The sequence below is a fragment of the Triticum dicoccoides genome, chromosome 5A, assembly GCF_002162155.2.
Source record: "Triticum dicoccoides isolate Atlit2015 ecotype Zavitan chromosome 5A, WEW_v2.0, whole genome shotgun sequence".
Taxonomy (NCBI): domain Eukaryota; kingdom Viridiplantae; phylum Streptophyta; class Magnoliopsida; order Poales; family Poaceae; genus Triticum; species Triticum dicoccoides.
Genome location: NC_041388.1, coordinates 130,924,060 through 130,934,967, shown reverse-complemented (window position 1 = coordinate 130,934,967; position 10,908 = coordinate 130,924,060). Strand labels below are relative to the sequence as shown.

Sequence of the window (10,908 nt, the reverse complement as noted above, 5' to 3'; positions counted from 1 at the left end):
AGAAAAGAGAGTTTATTGGTACAAGCGTGCATGCGGTACAAAAGTTGTGCCGTGCAAGAAGTACATGAAGGAAAAAGAGACCGGCTAGAAACGAGACGCTAAGGGCATCTACACTGTAAGGCGCCTAATTAGACGCTTAGGCCGTAATAAAAAATGTTTTTCTTCCTGGCGTCTGGCCTAGCGCCCTGTTTCCAGTGCTAGATGCCAAGTACGGGCGCTATTGACATGAAAAAAAGAGCGAGCAATTGGGCTAGCGCCCGACGACTGATGCGGCATCGATGCTAGCCTATTTCCTGGAATCGGACGGGATCTGAGAAAAACTACCAGGATTCTAACCCTAGCGCCCGGCCTTGGCATCTGCGTTGGAGAATGCAATTTGGGTCACTTGACTAGTTTAGCCATCTGATGAAGAATGGACGTCCAAATGAGCGTCTTCAACCTCTAGCCATCGTCTTATTTCTTCAAACCGTCAAGCCACCGTCGGCCTTTCCGCCTGCTTCCGTCGCTGGCCGGTTGCGCTCCCACGGCTGCCTCGCTGCCCCACACTCCCCTCAACCTCCCACATCGCCGAGCCTTGCCGCCGCCCAAGGCATTACCTCTAACCCTGGCAGACCTTCAATTCCGACGCTGGCGAACCCACACCCCCCGTTACCCCTAAGATAGACAAGGATGATGATGCTTCCCCTGCATTCACTGCACCCCTAAGATAGACGAGGAGCTACTCCGCCGCGGCTACTGCTGCCTCCGCCGGCGGCCTCGGTACTCCTCCGCGGTTGCTGCCTCCTCTCCACCGAATCAATTGACCCAAATTCAAATTTCGTGCGACTGACGTCTAGCAAAACCGAAGGAAAAAAGGTCATGGGGAGATCGCAGCTATCTACTCTAGCCTTTTATTTCTTCAAAACTTCTTGCACCGTGGGGTGAGATGCGTATCGCTGAAAATCCTCACGTTCCGCTCCGTCCATATTCTCTGGTGCGCGAAGATCACCGTAGTATGAGATCTCCATAGTATCGAATTCTTTGTCCATATTCTCTAGTGCGCGACATTCCTTATCCCCTTATACGATACACGGAACCCTAACAGCTCGAATCTCCTCCGATCTGGCAATGGCCCCACCCCAGTGGCGGTGGAGTGGTTCTCCTGTACGGCATCCCGAGGGTGGTGGCCAAGGAGGGAAACAATCATAGCATCTTCGAGAAATCCACCAACATGTCCTTCACCTTCGAGAAAGCTCCGCTCCCCTCCCACGTAACCGCCACGAGTAACGTCGACATGTCCGCCGGCAGCATGCTGCACTACCCCTCCGTCACAGCGGTCGATAGCTGCGGCGTCATTCTCCTCTGCGGTTGCACCACGACCGGGATCTCCTACTACCTCTGCGACCCGTGGATCCGCAGAACACTGGGCATCCTCCCTCACAACGGTGGCATCACGTGCCCCCACTCCGTCGGACTCATTCGCCATCGCGGCGACAACCATCTCATCGTCGCAGAGCTCAACCCGTGGTGCATCGAAGATCGTGGCCGCATCACGCTCCTCTGCATGGAGGACATGTACGACTGGGATGAGAAGAGGTGCGAGTGCTCCAACATCGTGGACGCGAGAGATTGGCGTGGCGACGATGTCCTCTCCCACGAAGGGCTCCTCTGGTGGTTTGATCTCGCTTACTATATCCTCGCCGTGACCCCTTTGCCGACAAGCCAAGTTTTATCAAATCGTGGGGCTGTTTGGTTTGTGACTAAGTTTGTCAAAGGTTGCCACACCTAAGGTTAGGCAAATTTGACCAACTTAGATAAGTGTTTGGTTCAAACTACAACTTATGCAAGTCACACTAGGCCCCACATGACATACACATAAAAAATATGACAAGATTCCCTTAGACTTGCCAACTTGTGGCTCTCATTTTGTTAAATTAATTTTAGGTAAGCTTGGCAAAAATGTGTGGCACAATGTGGCAATGCAAGGCTAGAACCAAACAGCCCCATGTTTCCCGCATGTCCCCGATGAGCTGCCATTCGCCTGGGCCCCGTCGATGGTGACGTGCACCGCTGCTTGAAGGTGAGCGGCGGCCGGCTGCGGTACGTTCAGATCCATGGCTCCTATGACAAGCCGGAGGTCAGCATGTGGACGCTGTCCTCCAACGACCCATCTGACGTGACATGGACAAGCAGGCTCAAGCTCCCCTTGGACAAGGTTTGGGACGACCAGATCTATAAGGATGCAAGGCTGCGTGAGAGGGTCATCCCCGTTGTGGTGCTGGTCCACCCCATGCATGAACGCCAATGAGGTCTACTTCTTGGACGGGCACATCCTCGCCATCGACCTGACGAAGAGCAAGATTGTGTGGACTGCAAAGAGTTGAACATTTCGTGGTCGCCGCACAAAACCTGCTCCTCTCGCCTGGTCCATGCCTGGCAGTTGCCGGTGAAGCTCACCAAAATCAGTCTTGAGTCTGGGCCTAACTGGTCTCAGGTTAAGGAGATTGAATTCGTGAGTCGATGGAACTCGGTGGAAGATTTCCACAACAAAGCTGCCATGATCAGGTGCGCATATTCTTTCACGTCCGTGGTTCGATCCTTCTTGCATGATATGTTTGCTTTACAAAAGTCTGTCCCTTTTCATCATATGTTTCAGTTCTTAATGGATGCAATCTTTGTTTCAATTAATTCAGGTCACTTTTTGAACAACATGTCAACGGTATGTAGAACATGTAAGCTCTCGCTATTGTTTCATTCAGTGTTTTGGGTGTGGCATGTTAATTAATTTATTGGACATGCTAGCTTGTGCCAAAATTCTGGTTTGTCAACCAGATGTAGTCAACGAAAAATGCAAGTACGTGCTTCATTTGATGAAAAACGGAAATATAAGTTAAATATGGCACTTTGTTTCTGACAAAATAAAAATGTACTCACCAAGAACACCTGTGTAGTACGACAGAGGTAGTTCGGGATGGTTGATCTTGAAAAGAGACTCTGGATCAGTGATCAAAGTGTATTCTTCACATCCTCTCATGCCCCAAACAAGATCACCCGACTTGAAATTCGGGTGCCCAGATGCTACCACCCTGCCTACTGAAAAGGTAGCCAAAACCTGGAATAATCGTACTCAGTGAGGCATTGGAATTTCAGAGAATTCGACTGTAGTAGTGAACAGAACGCAATAGTCTTCATGGCTTTGTTTTCGAGTAAAAGAAAAGCACTGTAGTTCATACTTGACATGACAATAGAGTAAACTACAAGTTACAGTCGTAAATAACATGGTGTTGAGTGTCAACTGTGAGTAGGATGAACAATAAAATTTAATTGATTACTATCATTTGCATTTGTCTATATATTAGATAAAAGGAACATTTGCACAACTTGCGCATACACAACTAAAGGCCACAAAAGTTTGAGATCATATCTCTATTATAACTCGACCTGACTAAAAAATAGATGGTCAAGAATATTTCTTCTGTGATTAACACATGCATTTTTATGAAAATATAAAAATAGTAGATAGATACTCCTTCCAATTCACAATAAACCGTGTTCTGAATATCTTCGGTAAAAAGAAACTCCTTAAAGTATTTTTTTGACGAAATATAACATACAATGTTTCATTAAATTAAGAGAGTTGGAATGTGTAGGGGTTTAGCTGGGCATAGCCCATGGAGAAGTAAGAAACAAACCTAGACTAGCGTGAATTATTAAGAGAGTTGGAATGTACAAGGGTTTAGCTGGGCATAGCTAGCGGAGAAGAAAGAACAACCCTAGTTTATGGTGGTTGCTAGTCTATCCAAGCAAGTACAGGTCTAGGCGATTTGTTTGGGAGGCTCAGTTGGAGTAGCAAAATGTGATGAATGAGGCATGTCACAGCTCCCCCTCCAGGTGAGCACCTCATCGTAAGCTAGCTTGAACGTCGTAGCTAGTGGTTTGACAACGTTATTGAAGATCCTTGCATTCCTTTTAGTTTAGAAGAACCACTAAAGCAGGATGCAACTAGTATTCAAGTGCTTGTGAAGCTTTTACTTGTTGAAGAGCATGTAGAGACACATAGATACAATGGCTACTTTCGGCAAGGTAGCCTCAAGCAGTGCAATACATGTTGCGGCCAATGATCAAGTGCCTAGAAGTATTATCCTAGTGGCTAACAGGTGAATCGTAATCTCAAGATGACAGTGGCGGATGGAGCACACTGGGTTGTGTGGCCATCCCCTCTGTGCTAGCCTGTCGGCGGTCAGTCATTTGCTCTCGATCAGAATCCAAGCATGTGCTTCAGCTTCGGTGGCACATGGGCAGAGAAGTGTGCATCAATCGATGCATAGGCTAGGGTTTATCCTCCTTTTTGAAGAAAGACGAGGCCATTAAGCTCAGAGCATATGGACCCTCAAATTGGATCAAATAGACAAATTTCGTCGAATAAAAGCTGCCTTCAGTCTATTTCTAGGTGATTCGATCTTTAGAATCGTTTAGGTGCACACTGTTCAGATATTTTTAAAGTCGCATATAGTTGGAGGGGACATCAACATCAAGGAAAGGCTTGATTGCGGTAACCTGCTTTCTGTTGGTTAGAGCTTGAGAAACGAGCATTGTCGATAATAGCTATGTAAAAAGAGACACCAAAAATCATCCGTCGACACACAACCATTATGCCAATGATCGTACCAAAAGGAAGCCATTACTGATGCAGGTGGAAGGTCGGAACATGCTCTTGGTGAGAGGATCGGTTGACGGATGTAGGCGAATGGCGGTTTGTTACAGTTCTCCCAATCGAATAATAACCAGTGGACGGAAAGCACTCTATTGTGAATCTCAAAAGCGGGGGTGCCGAGGACTCTGAGTGGCTTGGGCGAGAAAACTTACCTACAACTAACGAGACAATTGGCAATGTTATGTTTGTTCGAGCATGTTTAGTGAAAGTCGTAGTGTTAGCCATCTACTTGGGATGGTATAGAACTAGCACCTGTAATGTGGGGACGGCTGAGAGTACATGCTTGACCAGCGTGGCTCTCGTATCACATAATATGAATTGGGCAGTCCATCCAACGATATTCTTTGTTAGCTTGTCCAAAAAGCGGTTGAAAATCAATGCTCTTAGCTTGGTAAAGGATAGAGGCATACCTAAATAGGTGAAGGGGATGGTGCCAATCAGCCATGACAATGGCTGCCCAACGGTCTCATTGTCGATATTGTCACATAAGATAGGTAGAGGCTACTCTTGGTGACATTGGTAACAAGGCTATCGACATTGCCAAAGAAAGTGAGTATGGTGTTGGTAGCGACAACATCATCTATCTTTTGTTGAATGATACCGCTGCACTGTCAGCATATAAAGAAGTCATGTGTCTAAACAGTTCCTTTTCAGGGAAAAATGTGTCTAAACAGTTGAGGGTTGAGGGGTGAAAGAACACCTTCAACGTGCGCCAAGTTGAACAGGCAGCTATATAGTCCATGACAAGCACAAATAATAATGCGGACAGGGGTTACTCTGTCAAGGACTTTTCTTTTGGAAGATGTAGCCAAAAAGGAATTTGTTCACTGAAATGCACATGCCGACATACGGAAGCAGAGATGCAATCCAACTCCACCTCTGGCCAAAACCTCTGAAGACGAGTAACTGCATTAGGAGCTCCAGGATAGCGAGTCAAAGGCTTTAGAAATATCCAGCTTCAGCATTTTGCTTGGGATATGCTTCTCATGTAAAATTTTGTTCAATCTTTGCACAATGAAAATTACATGAATGGTTTGACGAATGCGCGCCTTGGCTCTGCTAGACTAGCGTTGGCATCGGGGATAGAGCTATAAATCAATGGAGGGGGAGGGGGGGCACAAATTGCCAAGCATTTGGGGGCGGGGACACAAATAGTTGGGTGGAATGAAATTTTTGAAGGGTTGTACACAATTTTATCAATCTTGGAGGGGGTTGTGGCTCATCCTTGCCCCCACTAGCTCCATTAGAGATTAGCATTAATGGTTATGCTTGGGCGCTAGAGCTTCAGCAACAAGCTTCCCTGAACAAGTGTACCAGGCTCATCGTTGACAAATCGCTTGACATCGAACCAGTTTCAGACTTTACCAGAAGCATCATTGCCACTAAATTAAGATAGCTCATCCCTAAGAGTTCATGGATTAAATTTGTGAATCATTTACATAACATCCTGCTTGATGGTTGTCACGTGCTAGGATTAGTACCGACCACAAGATCAATGAATGTGACACACTTGGGGTACAACTCCGAGGAAAAATGAAGGTTGGCAGGGCTCACGAGCCTTAGGGTTTGTGATGGAGGGTTTCAAGGGCAAGCTCATCTTTTGTTCCCGTCACAAGAAACTCTAATGCAATTGGTAGCCTATGGAGGAGCAATGCATGAAATAGAGGGATTGGCAATGACCCGGGAAGAGGAGCCGTTGCTACTAGGAAGAGCACAAATGGTGTTGTTGCTCGTGAGTCCACCACACCAGCCGAAGAGGACTTCATCACCACCACAGTTGCAAGCATAGCTACTCTTGAGATTTGTCGCATGGCTAACTCTTGAGGGCACCCCATTACTACTAGAGTTTTCACCATCGTGGTTGTAGGTTGTACTCCTACCACTTCTCGTAGGTGCAGGTTTTCCCTCTCACCTAGGTGTGTTCCTCTAGATAAGAGGAAGGACTTCAATGGAGGTTGCGCGTGTCCTACGTGTGCTCCTCCTTGGTGAAGGTCTTAATGGGGATGCCCTTCTCTAGATGTGCAATGGCAACCCGGTCGGTTGATGCTTCCTCCTTGAGTTCTTCAATGTTTGCCACAAATTTCTTGAGGATGGTGCACTGCAGTTCATGCACAAGTTCCTTATGCCCAAAAATATTTTCATCCAGGAGCTTGGCAATTTCCTCAAGGATTGGTAAGTGTGGTACGAATTTTCACACACTAGGATATTATTGGTAACGGTCGTAAGACCGATGAACGTGACACAATCGGGGGTACAACTCCAAGGAGCGAAGATTGGCCAACCATGGTGCCATGGATGAGAGGAAAGAAGGTTGGGATCATGTGTTAGATCTTTGCTAACCATGGTGCCATAGGGAAGATACGACTTGAAGTCTAAGCAAGACATAACCTGAACTTTCTGAACATCAAATCCCTATCTTCCTAAATTTCTTTCCTTCCTATTTTTTTAGAAATCCCTTTTAATTAGAAGCTTTTGCTTTCCCTCCTTATTTTTCTGCCGCAAGGAGTAAAATTTCTTTCCTTATTTTTGGCTATCACGTCGAGGTTTATATAGAAGCCGTGGACAGAGGAGCGCTCCACACCTTCTAGCTTCCTTGTATTCCTGTCACAATGATTAATTTTTATCTTCGTTATTTCTCTATACACGTCGGTTGAAATCCCCTCTCTTATTTCCGTCCTTGTTTTTCCAACAGAGACTCAATATCCTATCGTTCCTTATTTCTGTGCAAGTCTGACCCACAAGCAGCCAGCCATGCACCAGTCCACCTTCCCACAAGTCAACCAACAATTCCATCCGATTAGAGCTGTTTCACTATCACTTATTTTCCTCTTTTATTGAGGGAGTGTAATTCCTTTATTCCGAAATCCGCACATCACCTTCTATTAAAGCCGCCTGTTGGTGCCTTAGACAACTCCTGAAGGTATATAAGTTAATGGATTTTTTTTTGTAAAAAGGCGAGGTGGGACTTTTAAATAGTTAGCAAACAAGCTATCTAAACAAAAGCATTGTCAGTGCGCTTGGTTAGACCCTCCTTCATCGAAAGGGAGGTGTCGAGTTCGACCCCCACATTGAGCAACTATATTTTTTCCTCAACGACCCTACACACACCAAGAAATTATGTTTTCTATTCGCATCGGCCCAACGTGGCCTAGACGGCGCACGAGCTGGGGACAAACGCGAGTGATCGCTGGTGAAGGTATACCTACAATATGTATATTTATGGAGTGCGGTTTGAATACCAAAAAATATATTTTTTCCTCAACGACCCTACACACACCACGAAATTATGTTTTCTATTCGCATCGGCCCAACGTGGCCTAGACGGCGCACGAGCTGGGGACAAACGCGAGTGATTGCTGGTGAAGGTATACCTACAATATGTATATTTATGGAGTGCGGTTTGAATACCAAAAAATATAGGGACTTCTGTGCAAAATTATTGATGACGGACGGGCAGAAGCGCTAATGACTATTTGTAAGTAATAGATTAAGATCACCATTTCGGTGACATGAGCCATCCAAAACACTAGAAATGGTTTCGTTTTCCAAGGTCTACAGCCAAATCTATACGGACACGAGAGGAGATTTAAGAAAGAATGAAATTGCTCGTTTCAGAGCTAAAAGGAAAACATACGAGGCTGCAACCTTTTATTGATACTTTCATCTGACTTGTTGTAGAGGGCTTGAGGCCTTGTATTAGTTTTTTTTCTGTTCTCATGTTTTCCTGTACAACTTTTTAACACAGTACTCCCCGTCTTAAAATATAAGATGTTTTTGCCGTCCGAACTGCAAAAATCTTATATTTTCGTACAGAGGAAGTAATATATTGGGATATATATAAGTAGGGGAATCTACCGTACTACCATTAAAAATGTGCTACGATCTCATAGATATTAAAAAATATGCCACGATCTCATAGATATATTAAAAAACTTGATCTGAACACTCAAGCTCACAGGCCAGCTTGCCAGATTCGACCAAATGAAGTGCCGTGTGATTCCAAACCTTGTTTTTAAAATTCACCGTAAAAGTGAAGTTGCTAAAAGAGGGCGGCGACAGAAAGAGAATTCTGCTCAAAACGGAAAAGAAACATTCGGCCGTGCGGGCCAGTTTCATTACTACTACTAGTTGTAATAGCCGAGAGACACATAAAACAGTTCATTTCCTGCAGAAATCAGGAGATAACCTAAACAGTAAATAACAAGTCGGGATTAATGGGCGCGTCTGGTAACAACGTACCTCCCCTGGCACGAACTGCTCGATGTAGCTGGCCTCGTTGTGCTCGCTCATCCGGTTGCGCATGTAGGGGTCGCAGGAGACGTAGAGCATGCTTGGATACGTTTTAGTCCCATGACTAAAAGTAGTGGGACTAAAACTTGCTAGTCTCATCCATGCTTGGATCCAAGTACTAAAGAGACTAAAATCTAGTTATTGAGCATTTATTATCCTCCAAACCCTCCAATCCAGAACTAAGGAGAGGAATTAAATGAGGAGAGAGAGAGCTAATACATATTTTAGTAGGTTTCCCATGACTAAAAGATTTTAGCCTCAAGACTAGTCCTAGCCTCTCTTTAGTCAGGGGTGCTTGGAACTTTAGCCTCTAAAAGAGACTATTTTTAATCAGACTAAAAATAGTCCCTTGTATCCAAGCACCCTCGTAGAGGTTCTTGACCATCACGGACGCCGACCCAGGCGGCACGGCTAGCCGAACGACGCCGGTGACGAGCTCCAGGTCGTCCTCGGTGGGGCACCCCGTCACGAACTGCTTCAGGATCACCCCCTTGTTGCTCACCTCTGCCGCCGCCATTGCTCTTCCTTGCTGCTTCGATGGCGTGTACGGCCGCCGATGAGGCCTCGAGTGGTTTGATCGACGCGTGAGACGGCGCGGACGCGGGTGTTGACAGTGGCCTTTCTAACCGTCGTGCGCTGCGAGGGGCGTACGTAGGTTTTGTATATGCGGAGGATGGAGCCGGCGGTGCGACCATGTGCGTATAGAGCTGGTGATCAGTCAGCTGTCAGCCGGATCTCGATTGATCCGGAACCAGTTGGCAGCAGCACCGGACAGGGAGGCCACGGCCATGGCCTCGCATCCCGCGATGCTGGTACCTAGTGGGGAACGCCCGCGATCAATGTCGGTTGACCTCGTGTGAACGATGAGAGTCGTGTTAGGCGACGATCAGAGTATCTTTTCAGTTGGTGACGGCGATTGTGAAAGCGAGATAATATGTACAGCGCACTTTGCATTTTTTATTGGGAAACACTTTCCCTCGCACGTCTGATTTATTTCCTTCGTCAGACCAATCCTCTACCATTGATTCGTTTTCCATCTAATGGCCGAAAATGTCTCCCTCTCTCTCCACTCCATGCACCCATTAATCAAGGATAAAAGCAGCCCTACCAACCCGTTAATCATGCACCCACGGTTAGGAAAATCAAAACCGAACCATAACTAATGGCTCCACCGCTTTCTCTCACCTTTCTCGGCGATCCCTCCGCCAGCTCCGACGCCCTCTCCTAAAGGCGAGCATGGTGGCCTTCTTTGTCTGGACCTGATCATGGTGAGCACCTCTCCGATCTGGACATGATTTCACCCTTCCGTTCCTATCTTGCTGTAGCGCATTCGCTAACTTACCCGTGTGTAGGCCTTCAACATCGGCGCACCAAGGAGCCTCACTAACGCTGCAGAGGAGGGCGTCCCTTCACAACGGCAACAGGACGATGCATCGCTCGTCCATATGACATGCTACATACGTGCCGTGCTTTTTCATTTTGAGTTTCACATGCTTCGTACGTGTATGTACTACGTAGTCATCCTGTTTTTTTTCAACAACCAATTCTTGCTTCCCTAATTTCACATATATCATGGACAATATGCGCATCAACTCCCTTGATGATCTGAGTTTTAATGACTACCTAGAAATATTTTGTTATTCCCACTTTTAAAAATTTATGCTTCCACTATGCATATTATGTTGGATTGCATGATACAGTATGATACTTCCAAAATTTCATGCTTATACACTTAGTTTGTTTCATAATATGCACCGTACTTGTGTTTCTTCAACAATTTGCTTCATATCTTTCACGCTTGTGCTTCTACACTGTGTTTAATTTGCTTCATAAGCACCATAGATGTGTTTCTTCAACAATTTGCTTAAACAGTTACACGCTTGTGCTTCCACACTGTATTCTATTTGCTTCATTTCCATGTTTCA

The 10,908-nt window shown here is 46.0% G+C and overlaps 1 protein-coding gene across 1 annotated transcript in view; it reads right to left on the bottom strand.

The window, feature by feature from the left end:
- Window positions 1–9,612, bottom strand: part of LOC119300236 (2-alkenal reductase (NADP(+)-dependent)-like) — a 13,877-nt gene extending 4,265 nt beyond the window's left edge. The window contains exons 1-3 of the mRNA XM_037577261.1: window positions 9,357–9,612; window positions 8,933–9,019; window positions 2,914–3,091 (exon numbers count right to left, since the gene is read on the bottom strand). Of these exons, the coding sequence (XP_037433158.1) occupies window positions 2,914–3,091; window positions 8,933–9,019; window positions 9,357–9,500 (409 nt within the window). The 5' untranslated portion in view covers window positions 9,501–9,612. The remainder of the gene's footprint in view (window positions 1–2,913; window positions 3,092–8,932; window positions 9,020–9,356) is intronic.
- Window positions 9,613–10,908: the final 1,296 nt, after the last annotated feature.